General features: G+C 39.3%; 1 protein-coding gene across 5 annotated transcripts in view; it reads left to right on the forward strand.

Moving 5' to 3' along the window:
- The window catches only part of WNT7B (Wnt family member 7B), a 96421-nt gene that overhangs the window by 47059 nt on the left and 30649 nt on the right, over positions 1-18713 (forward strand). For all 5 annotated transcript variants that reach the window (XM_061472015.1, XM_061472014.1, XM_061472017.1 and 2 more), the window contains exon 2: positions 7041-7267. In XM_061472015.1, the coding sequence (XP_061327999.1) occupies positions 7041-7267 (227 nt within the window). The remainder of the gene's footprint in view (positions 1-7040; positions 7268-18713) is intronic.

Genomic DNA, 18713 nt, shown 5'->3' on the forward strand with positions numbered 1-18713 from the left:
CAAGATGTGAATGTTTTCTACAGATAATAAGATGTCCCTAGAATGTGATTGCAGACAAGAAAGAAAATGCTTGTTATACAGTAGTTTGCTGTGTAAATTCAGAATGTCTGCTGTAAGACAGTAAATGGCCAATGTAAATGCCCAATGCAAATGCCCAATGCAGTAGGACGTATGAGGCATGTGAGGCATTTCTGTTTTCCATGAGTCTTCCCTTGGTGTAAAAAAAAGAATACAGGTGAACTAGAGATGTAACAGGTCTTCAAGAAATCCTACTGTTGTATATCGAGTTGTCTCACTGACTGATTAATAAAAATCAGTGTGGTGGACCAGGCATACACTGAGATATGTGTCAGCTTAATATCAGATTGGATTGCCATTTTGGGGGATAATTCTCAGGAGGCATCATACCAGAAATAGAAATACTACCTGTGACAAAGAGTCACAGATACTTTTGCTTTCTCTTGCTCCAGCATGAACAGGAAGAATTAGTGAAAGGCTGGTACCAAGCACTGATGGATCTGTGACAGCTGGTGAGTAGGAGAGTCAGATTTTGTCCCTAACCACTCCCAGCCCTCCCACTTTGGCATAATGCTATTTAGATAAGGAATAGCTCCGGGGCCTTTGGTTAGCGCTTCAGTTACCTTACGTTAGGAAGCCAAAGTGAGTACTGCTCCCCAGCTAGCCATCATTTCAGGCTCAGGACTGCCAGTATTCCTATCGTTTTGTACAGCAACTAAAGACACAGTGCAACTAGTGGAAGGTGCTCTGTTGAGTAATGGGGATTTTACCATATTCATTTCGGCTCATAATGTTCACATCTGCACTATTTTTTCCGTTAGTTAGTGTAAGCTTTTCTGTGATAAACAGTAGAAAACCATTGGGGTAAATGCCACATCAGCAGGGACTGCATAAACACATCATCTCCAAGGAGCTGAAAAAACGCAGGCCCCAAGGACAACCCTCTTCAGAGCCCGTGCATGCTGCTGCAGTGTCAACTGTGAGTGTGTGTGGTCCTAGGGGCAGCATGCAGGCTACCGCCACACCAGTGCTGCGACCTGGGGACATCTCTCTGCTAGGCAATGTCTCCCTTCCTTCCCCCTGAAGCCAAATCATTCACTGCTGGCTTCATAGCAGTCATCCTGTGTCTCCCAGCTGGCAGGTAGGAAACGGTGTGAATCCAGGGTTTTGCTGATGATCCCTATATCAATATTGCATACAGGGATGGGGTCCTTGCTCCCACTCTGCTCTAAAGCAGGCATTTAGCCTGAGGCATGCTCTGCCCTTGTGTGAATCATCCCTTGTCTTGCCTATCCCGTTGCTTCCATTTTGAACATAATCTAACAGGCTCTCTTTTTGGGTGACCTCCTCAGAGAAATATCTACCTTTCATTTGATGGGAATAAACACGTTGCTGTGTACAGCCTCCACATCCAAAGGCTTGTCTTGGAGCCATATGAGTGCACCACAGGACAGTACCAAGCAGCCTTATTGGATTTCCGTTTCAATAACACATGCAACTGAACAACGATTTCCCAAAGCCGGCAGTGGAAAACAAAATTGAAAGCCTAAATATATGCAGATGGCATTCAGAGCCCAGGATGCTCCTGCCAATTTCTGCAACTGATACACTCTCAAAATATTTACTTAGGAATTCTTAATTAAGTAAACCATTTGGTAGTGGTGTGCTGTTTCAGATGTGTCGCAGTGTCACCACAAAATATCTCAGTGGTTCCTTCTAACAAAGAATCCATTATGGGGATTTTTTTATCAGAGACGGTGGGGTAAGTTTTCTGTACAGCACGCTGAGGTTTGAGCCATGAAGCTCCTTTGCCGTTAATGGAATTCATGTGGCTAAATCCCTTCACTCCTTGCTGAAAATGAACCCCCTGCCCAACAGCAGCTTCAGGTGAATATCGAGTAGCATGGTTAGGGGTGAGATCATGGTGACCCTACGGCGCCTATTCAAAGTGCTTGCAGTAAGGCTGGCTCAGTGACTCAAGGGGAAAATGTGCACTGTGCTGCTGTGCAGCCAGGAATACAAATGAGTGAGGGTGTCAAAAGAGAAGGTGTAGCTCCCGGGGCCACTCCTATTCGGCAATAAATTTTATTTGCCCAGGGAGCAAGGATTGCCAAGAAGGATTTTTAGGGCTTTCTTTTTTTTCTTAATCAAAAGGTTAAAATCAGCTTGGTTAAGTGCTTTACCTATATGAAATGTGTTGCTGGCTTAATCTTTCTATTTTACATCTTCTATTTTACATCTTCTTGTTATGTATTTGTCAGAACTGAATTTTAAGATCCTTGGAGAAATCTCAGTACACATGTGTGCCTGTGTTTGGGGAGAACTCTGAAGACAGGTTAGCTATACAACAGTCCTATTTCATAATTTTGTCAAAATTCAGACTTTTCTAACAACAGTAAAAATTAGAATTTTCCTCCTGTAGCGCATGTAGTTGCACAACTGCCCATTATAAGGATCTACTTTATATATTTGTCACTTGTGCAAAGACTCTAAGCTCCTCTATAAACTACAGCTCAAGTGATGACCTTTCTATATGTGAAATTCATCTGAAGTTGCAAGAATGTAATAACATTTGAAATAAATGAAATTACTAATATGCTCAAGTTAAGCAAATGCCTACCTTTGCAAATGTAAACTAGACACTCAAGAAAGCAAATATGAAAGAGGAGTACATTTCTGTTTTGTCAAGCAATACTGTGTTAAATTTTATATTCTTAAAGCTCACGCGTTTAATTTCTGAAGTGTTTTCAAAGGTGTTTGTTTTTATGAACTGCTTGGAATCAATAGGAATTTTCATGGTTATGATCTTTCAATTTTTCTATGTACCTGTGTGAAAAGGAAAACTGTAGTGTTTAGGTCCCGGAGAGAAGATACAACCATAAGAGAAAATGCATTTTGAGGGAAAATTTTAACTTTTTGCCACAGTAGTAATTTGTCTTTGGATAATTAAACAAGCATTACTTCAGAAAATAAGCTGAAAATTGTCTCCCACTGCCAGGAACTTCTGCTTGCTATGACTGCAGTCATAGTTACTTTTTCAGAGAATGAAAAACTTGATGTTTCAAGATTCTGATGTAGAAACCAGGCCTTCCAAAACATTGCTCACCAGGTTTAGCTTGTTAGAAGTTTGAACTGCGTGGTCCATCCAAGCCTAGTCCAGTGTCTTTTTAATTTGGATGAAATTCTCTTTATAACTATGGGTCAATTTCAGCACTGGTGTTTCACTTGGATTAATGACTAAGTGATGAAGGAAGGTAAAGACTTTCCGTATGCCAGGGACTACTGTTAATTGCTTAGGAAATGTAACATTATTGCACTAACACTCTTTAGTTGGATAAAACCATGTGGATGATGTTTAGTTGGGTAACTCATGTGGATGACCCAGCATAAAACTTTGAAGCTTGTGAGGGATGAGGGATGGTTGCAATTACCATAAGCTGCACCAGAAATTGAACAGAACATTGCACTCAAGATTTCCTTGTGATAAGAATCAAGGAAGTTTGCACTGCGGAGAAAGATTAGATGGGAGAAGATGCCAAAATGTGGCATGGAGATCTGCCTTTTTACAGTTCTAAAGTGAAATAATCTCTATCTAGTAGCAAAAAATAATATAGCCTTCAACCTGCCAAGGGGCAGAAGCACGGCACAACCCTCCTGAATGTGTGACAGATGCACAAACTAAGGGGTGCCACAAGAAATAGTGGAGAGGAAGCTTGAAATGCTGTTGGGTGCATTTCTTTAATATAAATAAAGTTTTCCAAAACCTCAATTTCATGATTCAGCATTTCTTTTGGCACTGAAATTATAGTTACAATTTAAAAGTAGGCTAAACAAGTCTGAGGGAATATGCTGGCAAGTACAGGCTGGAGAGGGGGAAGTCCCTGGAAGTAATAATAAAAAACTTAAGACCCCCTCCACCTCCAATAATTGCAGTTTAATTCTTTTAATGAGGAATGTATTAAAGAACTTTACAAATGTATAATAACTGTAACATCCTTACAATACCTTCTGAGGCAGATATGATCATGCTTCTTTTCTGGATGAAAATACAATCCTTTGACCAAGGCCTGCTCCAAAAACAATGTCAGACCAAACAATACACTCCTTAACCTAATTATGAGACAGTAGCAATGTATATAGAGGAAGCAACTAAACTGAGAATTATATGTGGGGTAGATACTCTGGCCAACTCTTTCTTGCTGTCTGGTGTCTAAAAAGTCATAAGTTTTTGCTGCTTAACTTGAGATAATAGTGGAAACTGTGGGGGCTTAGCACTTTAAAAAATATGTCAGAAAGTTATCTATCTCATACCCTTTATAATAGATATTATTATTTTTATTTTTGATTAAAAATATTTATGTAATATAAAAATATTTTTTATATATATTTTTTATCTGTAAGTTGGTCATGTGGGCTTAGTAAGTCAATGACTATTGGGCAGTCAGAAAACAGAACTATGGGTCTTGTGAATGTGTGCTGAACATCAACTTCAATTTTGCATGATTGTGCATGCCTGTTTCATAGGACCCAACCCTGTATTCCCTCAGGGTTAGGTTTTCCTAGAAGGGTCAGTGTCCGATACAGCAAAGCCAGCTGGGGGGGATGGGATAAGGATGCTGCAAAGCCTAAAACACACAGGAGAGCTGCTGCATATGCCATGCCAAGGAGGTGTTGCTGTTGGGGGGGCCCTGGCTGTTGCTCTGCTCTGAAGTATGGCTGCAGAAATTCACCCTTTCCTCAGCTGACCTGCTGCCTGCGCACCCCAGCAGCGAGCTAGTGGCTGACTTGGCTTCCCTTCAGCCTACCTTAGGGGGAAGAGCCATGGATTAAGCTGTAATGGCAGTCCCCTGTCCCTCTTGCATCTTCAGGTTACTTACTCTGTACAAGATATCTTTCGCTTTTCATAACTTTAAAGTCACAGAAGGGTCAGACCTGGATCCTAACATTGCAAAGGTCAGAGAATCTTATTTCGACATCATCCTCTTAATGTTGCTTTTTTTTTTTTTAATGATTATCGTGCCTTAAAAAGTCTTGATTTAAAGACATCATAATTTAAATATTTTATTCATTCAAGTAGAGGTGGTCCAGAAAGAAAAAATTGATCAAAACTTGCATCTTGGGGACTCAATGGTTCCAACCAGTGCTCCAGCTTTGTTGCTCAGTACCCAGAAGTAACGTGAACTAAAGCTACAGGTCTGAGTACTCCTGCTCCAAATGCTGTGAGTGGTTGGAGCTGCAGCTACATTTTGTTCTTATTTTTTTTTAATAGGTAGTGCCACAAGACGTGCATGCTCTATGTTTGCAATACCTTGTCGCCATATCTATCAACGCCCTCGCCAAGCCATAAATAAAAAACCACAATTGGTGAATTTCTCATGGTTTGTTAACTTTGGAAAAGATGCACAAATACCTATTAAAGGCAGAATGAATCACCATGGAATTTCCATTCCACAGTAAACGTGCTATTTCATTTTGGCCAGGGAAAAGTTCTCCATTTCACCCTTTTTGCTCTGGCTTTAGTGTAGTTTATTGGAATGGCAAAATGAAACACACTGATTTCATTGAAATGCAACATTTATGTAATTTTGCATTTACCTTTGTGATGAAGTTGATACATTCCTATAAAATTCTTTGATTTTGTTGTTCAGTCAGCATTTTCCAAAAGGAGCATTTCTAGAGGGAATTTTTTAACACTAAGAAGAAAGGCTTAAGTGAGTGCTCAAGATGGAGAGAAAGATAGTGGGGAAGACAGTCTGTATCCTGTTACTAACCTATTTATATATGGTGACTTCTGTTACTGTGAAACTCTACTTAAAACCAAGGTGCTGCGGCATGATCTGGGCAACTATCTTTACATTACAGAGGCAGTCAACAACAGGATTTGGTGGGCAAAGGAAATTACCCATATGATCTAATACTAGGCTGGAACAAGCTAAAGAGAGGAAAGGGTTTGTGGAGCTACTTTCTTGCAGGTGTTGAGAAACAGTGACGTTCTCATCACCCCAGCCAAAAAGCAGGATTGACAGCTGGGCAGCGTGGCAGGGGCTTTTCCAGGATTTGGTTGTGTAGCTGTCTCAGGATCCACTAGATCTTGCTGTATAAGTCTTGAACACAGCTATACCACTCTGGTCCTGCTGACTTGCTCAGAGCCAGTTGAAGTGTCACAGCATGGGCCTGGCTGGTACTCGGTAGATGTGACATGAGGCATCACTGAACATATAAGCAAGTTGTCTTGTTTTTTTCAAAGTATTACTACTTAAAATGTCACCTGTAAAGATGTAAAAAAATGAGCCTGTAAAGATGTTGAAAACTGAGCTGGAAAATGAAAAGTAAATACGCTAAAGTGAAAACATATGGCAGGTGCAAGTTATATGCAAACTTTATAATGAATTCTGAAAATATACTTGAAGAATGAAAATTACAAATGTTTCTAGCCTGGATGGCACATATTAAGGATCCCTCCTGTATGCTCGATGATATTTGCCAGATCTAAAAGTACAATTATGCTGGTGAACTTTCATGAATCATGACTCAGTACCCTGAGTGTAATAATGGGTTGGTATCCTCAAGTCATTCTCTAAACTGTGCTTAACAGTTTCAAATGGGGGATGGATGAACTGGCTGTAGCAACTAAAATGCTGAACCTGAATCTATGGAAGCCATTCAAAGCAGACATGAGTTTCAGAGATCCGTGGATGATCAGATATCACAATTTTTTTGCTTTTAAATGTCTTGCTTTCCACATCTCATCATCTGATGGGTCTGTGTAGGACTGGAAGCAAAAGTGCCCAAATTACATTTCTCTGTTGTTTCTGGCACAAATCAGATCAGGAATTATTGCAAGATTTCCAGCCCTTTTTTGCCAGACTGAGAGGTTGGGATAAGTTGGCGTAATTATAGGAACCCAACTTCTAGCCCTTGCCCTTTTGCCCAGAGCCTTGCCTGTCACATGGCAGCACGTGGCAAAAGCATTTAACAGCCTCAATTTGGTTATAACATTTCTTTCTGCTCTTTTTCTTCAGAGCTTTGTCATCTGTTGTGGCTTTAGGAGCTAATATCATCTGCAACAAAATCCCAGGCCTGGCCCCTCGGCAGCGAGCAATCTGCCAGAGCCGCCCCGATGCCATCATTGTGATTGGGGAAGGGGCACAAATGGGAATCAATGAGTGCCAGTACCAGTTTCGGTACGGGAGGTGGAACTGCTCTGCGCTTGGAGAGAAAACAGTCTTTGGACAAGAGCTTCGAGTAGGTAAGGGTGTCTCTAATATGGTGCTGAAGTGATGTGTTTGGGCTGGTTTTCTTTTTAGCTTTCTCACTGCAGTCCTGGAAAAGCTTATAACCTCCTGGTATTTGCTTACTGTAGTTCAACAGTGATGCTCCCGGAACAACTGCGCTCTGTATGTTTTCACTCATTGAAAAGTAACTGGCAAGAGGCACAAAATCTCTAGTGATCCGTAGATGAAGTCATTAATATTTGTCCAACTTCATACCCAGCAATGACCCAGATGCCTGCACAGGCATACAAGGACACTGTCATCACACCTCGTGAAAAATATTTCCAATTCTCATACTTTTAGAGGCTGCTATGATAACTGTGGTACATATTATGACCAATAAAAAGGGAACTAGAATTAACTCTAAAAATCCCTCTGCAGACCTCCCAAAAGCTTAAGCAATGAGAGAGTCTGACTAACTGATGGTGTACAAGACACTAGCTTTACAGTACATGGCAGTGATACATATCCATTTTAGTGCTGCTAACATACTGTAAAGAAAATACTGCAAGTGATTTGAGGTAGGAAACCCAATCAAAAAAATAATACAGGACCCTGGCCTGACAAGCTGTTAGCTGGCAGAAGTTAAATTGATCCCTTTCCATTTATCCTGTATATGATATTATTTCATAGGGGAGATTATGCAATTTTTTCCAGTATTGAGATTATTATTTTCCTCATCACCCAGCTGAGTATCCTTAGCTTACTCCTGACCTTTCCTCTCTTTCCCAAGGGCTGCCCATTTACCCTTCCCCATACTGTCTGCTGCTCAGTGTCAGGATAACATTTTGTAGTGTGTGGCTCTCACAAGGGTGCTCAGAGTGGTATCTTCCAACTTCACAGTGGGGTTGTAGCCTGTTCTTATGTCTGATCCTTCTTAAGGTGACACCTTTTTCCCGAGTTCAATGGTTTGGGTGAGTCTTGTGCCTCCAACACAACTAAATGTGGTCAGACATAAGAATTCATTAAAACTGTGTGAAAAAAAGACATAACTTTTCATCCCATCTGTGCAAAGAGGAAATGACTTACATGACACTTTGGTTGTTACTGGAGATCAAGGTTTTTTTCTTTCCAACACCCTTGTGAAATGGACATCAAAAGATGAGGTACACTTGACTCAATGATCAAACTAAATACTTTTCAAAGAAAGTACAAGTCTGAGAGTCTGGCTGAAGTCTGGGGTTTTTAAAGGCACAGTGGCCCAGCTGTAAAGTGTTATAATGAAATAAATCCATTAACATCAGGGAAACTGACCTACACCCATAGAGAATCTGTCATATTCTGTGAGTATTACAGTATTCTGTAATACAGTATTCTGTGAATATTACTCCACACCAAATCACAGAAGTGGAGAGGGTTAAAACTAATAATAAAAAGACTGAGTAAACCAAATCAATTGCAAAAGAAAAGTCTGAACTTTCTGAACTTCAGGAAAAGAGTTAGGTAGAATTTGGTTTTGATTCTGTAAAGCTGGTGGTGAGGCCTTTGCTCATTAGTGTCTCTTCACCCATTTGTCCTAAGATATTTTAAATTCTGTTTAGATAACGCTTCTTGTGTAACTTTTGTTTCTTAAAGAGTTGAGTGGAACACATCAAACATTCTCAAGACAGCATGTACAGGAAAGAACCTAACATTTGACTTTTACCTTCAACTTTAAGTGAATCAATGAAACATTTAGCTGGTTCTCTTGACTATTAGAAGCACAGGTCTGGTCCTCCTTGGTTGGTCTTATGCTTTCTTGTCTTAATTTGATGTCCAAAATGATGATGTTGTCAGAAAATACATAGCTGCTAAGCAGGCTAGCATTATACCTTTTCATGCTATGTTGTCTTGATCTGCCAAAGCTTGCAGCCATGCTCTGACCCTTGGACAAATAAATTCTCTTAACTTCAGTGATATCACTTATGTCCTTGAAGTGGCATAATCTGAAGGGTTATACCAGAGTCGGTGTCATCACTAAGCTTCCTGGTGAAAAGGCTTTCATCACTTCTACTCTCTTCTTGAAGCTGAAAATCTTGTGGCACCTCATCAGCTCTGTCCTTGTGCTCATGAGCAATAATCCTCTTCCCCAGGAACTCCTTTCATTCTTTGAAACCTTGAAAGTGAGTGCAGTCCAAATGCCTGAGGAGGACTTCAAATCATGCCTTTGCTATAATTCTTAGCATTTCTATAGAAAATAAGAGCTACAGGGAGCAAAAATTGTTTGGCATCAGGATGGACTGGCTATCAGGTTGGTCAGAGTATACATAGTTTGAAAAATCCCAGTGTTTTCTTGAGCCACTTTTCAGGCCATGTTTGCCAAAATGTTCACCATATTCTTGACCTCTTCACCGAACCTGGGTGGTTTCTTGGAAGTCTGAAATGAATGATGTGAAATTTGGTGGGTTCTTTTATGGCTTAACCCAAACACAGATGAAACTTGGCAGTTGCAGCTGAGTTCTGCTTTGACATTTGTTGGGTGTGAAACCACACATACTGTAGCGGATGGAGGAGGTTTACATGACCCCTGCCAGCTGAGCCAGATGAGTTCCATGCAGGTCTATAAAGGATCCCATAATCCACATGTCTTTATTTGTTTTATTAGTGGAGGAGCACCCAGAGATGATGTGGTCAGTATTTAGGAAAAGGACAGGGTTCAGGAAGTGGTGTTATTACACTGGGGGTGGGGAGGGAATAAAAAAAGGACAGAGCTAAAAAAAAAAACCCAAAACCCACTTAAAGGTACCAGATACTTGTAAGCATATATATTCACTTGTGTAACAAAACACATCTGCGTCTGACACGTACAGAAACACTAAACCAGACATTTGGTTCTGCCTGAAGAAACTGAAGAAAGGATTGACACTAAAAAAGACAGGCGTGTTTTTCACTTCATGCCAAAGGAAAGCTCATTTAAATTATTCCCAGAACTGCTTAGGGATATGAATAATCATAGAATCATATCATAGTTTGGGTTAGAAGGAACCATTTTTATGGGAAAGAGGACCTACTCTTTAGCTACTAGGCCAAGGCTCTACGGCTAGCACTGACAAGTGCAGATTTACAGATATTCTAATTTGCAACCCCACGCATACTTCTCCCTCAAAATTCAAAAAGCAAACCTCCAGACTCACCCACCATGAGGCTTCTCCAACAGCTGTACATCTATTGCCAGTACCGTTTCCTGGGTGCCATTATGCTCCAACCATGCATGTCTTCCAGCCACACCAAGCAGCAGCCAGAAGGCATGACACAAGAGCAAATGTCAATCCTTGTGACTTCTGGGGATCCTACTATGCCAGAGGAATCCCCTGTGAGTTACCTAAGCTGGATTAGTGATGAGCTATTTTTTCAAAGTGAATGAGGGCTGTACCACCTATACAGTATCTGGGAGTCTGTACTAAAAACAGTTAAAATAAATAGTTTGGAGGACAGAATAACAACTGCAGAAATTATGTTAGGCATCGGGTATTCATTTTGGTATGAAAGATTTATAGCAGTCAAGACAAAAAGTGACAGAGAGATACAAATTAGTAGCATGAACAAAGGATGTAGCATGGAATGAATTAGCCAAGCATTGTGTTTAGCTTTATTTGGTATATTTATAGCTGGGAACTTTTCTGTAGTCTTGCCATCCCCAAAGAAAAGTCATTACTACATTCACTTGACCCATCCTGTTCCTGGACATGCTTGTATTTGTCAGCTTCCTGCGCTCAGTTTTCATGCCAGCTTCTCATATAAGGTCATCTTTTCCACTCTCCAACCATTCCTCTTGCTGTAAGCCTCTTTAAAAAATTACTTCTGTAAAGATAACCTCTTGGGTTCAAAAATTAATTGGTTAACGATATATCAATTGTTATTATTGATAAGTAGAGTTGAAAGAAAATTCTCCTAACTTTTTGAAGGCAAGGACTCAGATCTAGAAAGCGAAGCCTCTGGTTGTATCAGGTTATTGACGCAAAAGAGCCCTAGAGACTGGTGCCTATTCCCACAAATGATGGTTGAAACAATCTATCATGTAAGTAGCTCTAAAAGTTACAGATAATAACAGTTGGGAGCAAATAACTCCACACAAAAAAGTAAGGATTGCAGCTTCTGAAATATGGAGTCAGAATCACTCATGGAACTGAAATCTGCTGTTGTTCCTTGACAGTGGATTATGCTGGCTTATTATTTGTGCATTGACAATTTCTGCTGAAAGTCTCCAAATTGATGTGCATATAAACAGACTGCTCTTACTAGTGCCAAATCCAAGGCAAAAATGAGGTGTTTTGAGAAACAAAGCTGTCAAGATATAAAAAGTAATCTGTAGATACCTCCTTTTCAGACACATGATGTGGAAAATGATCGTGATTTAGTAGTATTCATTTGGCTGTACCATTGATTTGGCAAATTGTTGAACTGGACACCTGACAGGGAAGAATCAACAGATAGAAAAAACCCAAGAGTTCTGATTATTATTATTTTTTTTTTAACCTTTGATGTTTTATATTGATCTGTATTTTTCTGGCACGTTGAAAGGCTGCATCTGAAGTGATGCTACCAGCCTGCTTGCTGTGTGAAGTTTAGGAAAGCAACATCTTAAGCAGCTTCCCGTCACCACACATTTGCTCAGCTTTTGATCCGTTTTCCAGGCAAAAAAGATGAGGGGTGGGAGAGAAAAATACAGTTTTAAAGGCTGACAAAATCTGTTCATGGATTTTATTAACTCACAGGTGAAGAGGACTGCAAATAATTTTGAGAAAGACAATCAGAAAATAAAGTTGGACTTCATGGTTATATACAAGCATGCACTTGTACACATGCACACGTAAAGTGCTAAGAAGACAGCATACATTTGAACAGAAGACCAAGAAAGGGAGGGGAACATCTTCTCAAAGAAAGATACTCATAAAAAAAAGTGATTCCATTTATATTTGCATGGGAAGCAGGTAACTAGTCCACATTGGATCCCAGTGTTTTAGCTGCAGGCCTGAAAGTACAAGGGAATTGGGCATGAAAGATACGTACACAATGGTGTTGTGGAGAAATGGTTGGCATCTTATCATACATGCTGAGGGGGTGTCAGCCAGTAAATTATTCTTGGTTCAGGCCATATATAGGCTTAATTAAATTTGGATTCAGACTCGTATGAATCTAGTCATTTTTAGTCTGGGCTATAATGGTGGTTTAACCGAGATGCCAATGTTCATAAAAACTTCCTACCAAAAATGGGAGGAGTAGACAGGCTCATTATTGTCCAAAAATGGAAATTTGCATCCAAGCAGATACATTAATCTAGCACAGTACTGTCTAGCGTAGTATGAGTTGGCCAACTTGGAAAGCTTCTCTTTCAGTACGAGCAGAAAACTTCCAATACATGAAGACAGGCGGCATTCTTAGGAATGCTTTACAACCATACTTGTGCTTTAATGCTATCAGCAAATCAATAAAGGGAACTATAAATGAATCCAGATAGTTTGCCTAAAGTAAGTACATTTCTATCTCAGTTTTTGCCTTTCTTTCCTCCTTCCATTTCTTTTCTTTTACTTTATGTTCTCATTTTCTAATTTTTAAATCGATTTATGCTCTTAGTTATGTATTTATTAATACTTAGTAATATTCATATATCAGGTTGACTGTATGTTTATAATTCTAACATCTGTGTGTTTATTATGGGAAAATCTATCTTTACGGACTTGCGTTATATCCAATAAAAACAATATGGGGGAAAGAAAGGAATCATACAGCTGGAAACAATTTGCAGGGGGAAAACTAGTTGGAATTAGGTTATTTTAAATATGATACAGAGCAGGGTACACACTTCACTGACGGAAAGGCAGTAATTATCTTTGTCATAGCAGTAGGTGCTATGATTGCTTTAGGTATTTGTCAGTTACCGTGAACCTCAATTGCACAGTGGCTTTTGGATCAAACATGGAGAAATTTCTGGGGTTTTGTTATCACATAGTATGGTCCCAGACAACAATGATGTCCTTTGAGCGTTCAAGCAACTGATCAGAAAGAAACTTGTTTTCAGTAATTTGAACTGGATGACTGCGTTGGTACTAGGATATAGTAAAAGCATTCCGGTGTGAGAGGTGGCTTCTCAGGGGATGGCATTGGCTTTCAACTCCTAGTGCAGCAGGCTGCCTGGGATGCCAGGAGAGAAGTGCACAGGATGCATTCAATCAGCTGAAATCTGTATATGGACTAGGACTGTGTGCAAATTCCATATGATCACATAGGATCAATAAAACCTGGGACTTCATTACTCACATGCCTACCTCGGAGCGACTGCTGATGTCCATTTCACGAAGTGTCATGTGAACCCATTGCATTTGCAAGTGTGATTTAGTTAAACTACTAGATGCTATAAATACCATGGCTAATTTAATGAGCTGTGGCTTATGCAAGGGTAGTTTTTAATAGAAGCATACTACTATATCACAGGATGTATAGTTCTTCATAATTTAGAGACAGCGTTTTCTCATTATTAGGCTGAATAAAAGTAAAAAAACCAAGACATGCGTAGTGAACCACCACTGATACCAGCTGGGTAACTGAGAGGCAGGCAGAGGCAACTCATAGAAGCAAACCCCCACCAAATCTGACTATGTGCTAAGTATGCTTATTTTGCAGGGAAGATTTATCACACTGCAAACACTCGTTGCAAAGCCATCTCTTAAAATGCCTCAGAGCATTTCTTTTCACAACTGACGTGTTGTTGCTGGAAGGAGAAACAAAAATACCCTTAACCTTAAGGGTATCCTGTATATTTGTTCTAGCTTATTAGATATATATTATTGTAGAAGGACTTCAATTATTTCAGTGACTATCCCACATGTTGCCTTATTAAGGTAGAAAGGCCATTTCTGGAACAAAGCTGGCTATTCTGCATAAAGACCCATAGAATCATAGAATAATTCGGGTTGGAAGAGGCGTTCAAAGGTCATCTAGTCCAACCCCCTGCAATGAGCACACCCTTATATCAGATACCCTAGAGACTGTAAGGTAAGTACTATGAGGCATCCAAACTGCCTTATGAGGACAGTTTTTTTCAATACAATTCATCTTAACAGAAAGTTAAACAGTGGGAAAAAGCTGCGATATAATCTAGTAGTTACAAGGTAAAGTAAATTCAATTGCTATTTTAGTTTGCTTTATCACCTTTGGCGGAAATTAAGGAGTTGATTCAAAGAGTTCATTCTGACTATTGAACGGTGGATATGATTTTTACTATCACAAGTAGCAAAGCAAGACAGTAACCCAAGTCCGAATAAGAAAATAAACTTCCCAGCTGGTGGTAGCTGAGTTTGGAAAGGATTGGTAAAAAAGTTATAAATTCTTACCACAGTAGTTGATTCATATTATTTTGACTGAGGAGACAGCCTCCACACTGAGAGTGGTAGGTTCAGACTCATCTTCATTTTAGTAGTTTTCTGTTACTTGGAGGTTTTTAGAAAAATAAGAATATATTTCTATTCTAAGGAAGCACTGTTAAAAGAAATAAATACGCTATTTTGAGACGATGGAGGATTCCCAGCTTAGTGAAAAATTTGAAATTCGTAGATGAAAATTTCTTTGTACTTTAAAAATTTCTTAGATGCCAGAGCCTGATAAGTATCTGGTGAGGCTTTCACACTGTTTTCAAAACACTCTGTAAATCATAGATGAAGAGATAAATGTGAATGGGCAGTACCAATTGTAGTTTATGAGTTGACAGGTATAAATTTTGTTTGACTACTAGAAAAGATGTAATTTTGCTACATCAATATTATCATCTAGATCTCCTTTTCTTTGTCTCTCTCTATATGCCTAGCATATATAATATATATCATATAATAATCTCCAACCATGAATAGACAAATTTTTATATTCCCCAATTTATGTTCTCTACTCTCTAGCCTTTTTGTAAAGTACAACTGTCTAGTTCAAGTGTATCTCAGTTGTGTTTTCTTTTTACTCAAGGGTCATGAGTTGGAAGAAAAAATACAAGTTCTCTCAAATTAAAATGTTATTGCTGGCATTTAAATATTTACCTCTTTGGCAGCAGGCTTGCTTTAAAAGGCAGACATCCTTATTCTAAACATAGTACTAATATGTTAATACAATTATTTAACAAATTCTGCATGGCTTGCAACTGGATGAGAAATGGTAGATGTTGACCTGAACAAAATCTGGAATTTCTATCCTGAGGGAAGTGCTACCTTCTAAAACTTCTGTTTCATTCCATTTTAATTCAAAAATGAAGATTTTCTTGGAATGGATCCTTTTCTGTAGACATTTTTAAACTAAAAGGCACTGACGTACTTGACTCTGAATAATATGATTTCTCTTTGTTAGAGCACTTAATTTTAAATCAGTTAACTTCATTGATGTAAATAGATGCAAGGAACTGAAACTGGAGAAACTCAAGCCTCTCTATCTGTCTCATGACTTTTGCATGCTTCCATATATATTCTAATCTATACGGTTTAATAACACACTGCATGGCTTCATAAGAGACATCACATAGCATGACATGCTGTCATCTTGTGACCTTAAGCCCCAGGTGTCTCAAAAAACAATAGACAGATGTGGGGATGCAGTTTAATACTGTGTTTCAAGGGTTCCAATCTAAGCCTTTTTTTACTAAATGAAATAGCTCCATTTAAGTGACAGTACGGAAAAGAAATATTTTGTTGGAGAAGGGTGGGTACCTTGGGTTTTTGGCATTCTGAGACCATCCTAATAAATATATAATTAGCTGTAGGGGAAAAGGGTACTGTTATGTATAATGGGGCTTTATAGACTGTCTGTAAGGACCCGTATCTCTGACCATTTGCTCAGCATTCACTAGAGGAAAAATCCTCATTTTCTCTTGCTTTTAACTTCGTCTTTAGCTACTCAGGATAAAATTTTCCATGCTAATTTTCTGGTTTGCCTTGGGATGAGTGAGTCAGAGGTCCTGTGGAAAAGATAGTATGCAAATTCTAGGCTATTAGTTAATTGAATACTGTACCAAAATTTGGCTACACAGGGCTAACTTGCATACCAACATTAATTTGGGCACTTCCTTACTTCCAGCTTCCACACTTGGAACATTAATGTTCTTTTAATGTAATTCTTTTCATGTCACTCTGTAATAAAATTGCTGTCTGTAAATGCTCCATAGCATGCTTGACTCAGTTATCACCAGTGTCCAGGTCCTGTTGGTCAATGACTTACAATATAATGCATGCTTAAAACAGGAAGGCAAATAACATTTAAAGTTAAATAAAGTGGTGCTGGGCTTAATCCAAAATGATGGGGGTCAAATTCTGATCCTATTGCTGTCAGTAGATGTTTTGCCACTGCTTTCACCAGAGCCAGGATTTTAACAGCACTAAAAAAGGCTCCTGGCTTTTGTGTACAAGCAGAAGTTCAAAGTGGAGCTGCTTCTCATAGGAAGGACTCAGCTAAAAACTAATTAGCTAAATGGAAATCAACTATAAAATGTTTGACTTTTTTAAAGCACAGAGCGACTTTGCAGACAGGCAGGTGCTGCCAAGTCTTGCCACTGAAAGGAAAGGTCTTTATGTAAGATGACAGGTACTGTGGGACAGCAGCTAAGCTGCTGGTATGCGATCCTGTGATAACTTGGGGTTCTAATGACTTTGAGATTCCTTGAGCTTTACTACTGCGGTTAGCTATGTTGTCAAAATCTCTTCCCTAGAATTACAGATGATAGGTTTGGTCGTCTAGTTCAACCTCTAGATCAAGCAGGACAGGCTAAACATAACATTAGACTTCAGAGTTACATGTGTAGCAGCATCCCTCCCTTTCCTCCCTTGTTTTTTGGGATACATTCTGTTTGGTAAACCATCTGTTTCTAAATTGAAAAGCTTGAAATGCACAGAGAGGCATTTACAAACATTACGAAAAACACAGCATTTGTTGATCTGTACATTTTGGTTTGCAAGCAAATGTTTTAGCATTCAGGTTTAGCTAGCCAATCCGTGCAGTTTGCTCTCTTGCCTCCAGTCACGAGCAATTTCTTTCTCTAATGAAGTAGCTGGAGTATCCCAAAATATTACATCTGACAAATACCTTATTTTCTAATTGACAAAATTTCCTTCTTGAGTATCGTGCGTGACTTTTAAACATTGGATTAAATTACCCGTGACGGTAGCGTATTTCTTACTGCAATATTGTATGTCCGTAACTGTGAAGTACAATATTATTGTTACTGATATGAGTCAAATTAAGATGAAAGAAATAAAGCAAGCAAGCAAGAGGACTATATAATTTATTATTTGGAGGTTTGAATAAAATGAATCTAACGTGGTAGTGGTAAAGTATTTCTTCTCTCAGGATTCAAACTGGCCAACAACTTTACTCATACTCTCTGCTTAACTTTAAACCCTACACTTTAAGCCCTATTAAAGAGGCTTTGAAAGTGGTTTGTTTTAAATGCATGCCTGGATATTCTGCAGAACACAGAGTCATAGTGAAAGCCAGCATGCAAGACTGAGGTGATGATGGGTCCTTCAGCTAGTAAAAACTGTTGCACCTATCCAGTTTTGATCAGATTTCACTTTAGGATTGAAGTGTATCTACATGACTTTTAGCCACATGTGCAATCTGTTGCTATCTCTAATGCTCTCTCCACTGCAGAGGTTCAATCTCTGTTTTCTGGGATTATGAAAGAAAGCAGATTCCTAATACTTAACCAGTGTTGCTGTAAGAAGTGTGTTTGGATTACTGAGGAGTCTTTAAGTAGTCTTCTTTCACCCCAGAAGGCTCACTGGTGCACTGGGAGAAGACACTTTCATCTCTAGATAGAAGTTCAACAGACATGGTCTTAATTGCTGTAGACCGGAAAACTCTATTCAAGCTACTGAAATGAAAAAAGTTTACTCATGCATCATGATTTATTTTTACCTGTTCACTGATTTCTTCATGACTACATGGAAACTTGCTTTCTGTCTGATTCAGCTCCCACTCATCCTGTTCAGAAGAGGTCTCTATGCAAAGACCCATTTGACATGGTCAGTGCAGCCTTACAGTTTCTGAAGGGAATGGTACAAGAGGTAACAGTGATTTCTGTCACTGTTGCTGAACTAAAGGGCTTCAGACAAAGGCAGAAAAATGAGGAGCCCCTTCCTCACTTCTTTCCTTTGGCCCAGTTTCATACCACATAGCTCCAGGCATTTACACGAGATGTCTAAGATAAGAACCTAGTCAGCCTGTATTCCTTGTATGGTCAAAGGAGAGAAGCACTTCCAGAGGATGATTTGGATCTTAATTTGACTGCATGACTGTCCCTGTTGACTATCCTGGGAGCTTAGATTCCCTGTTTATGTATCAAGTTTGTTAATATCTAATTTTTGTTTGACTGTGAAATTTTTCCACCTCTCCATGTATGTTTCTTAGGGGAGCATGTGGTCCTCTCATAAAGTCATACCTGCTCTCCCCACATAGCAGACATGGAAACTTGAT

This window comes from Pezoporus flaviventris, unplaced genomic scaffold (genome assembly GCF_033815535.1).
Source record: "Pezoporus flaviventris isolate CSIRO_AGI_PZ_B2104156 unplaced genomic scaffold, CSIRO_AGI_Pfla_v1 ptg000070l, whole genome shotgun sequence".
Lineage (NCBI taxonomy): Eukaryota > Metazoa > Chordata > Aves > Psittaciformes > Psittacidae > Pezoporus > Pezoporus flaviventris.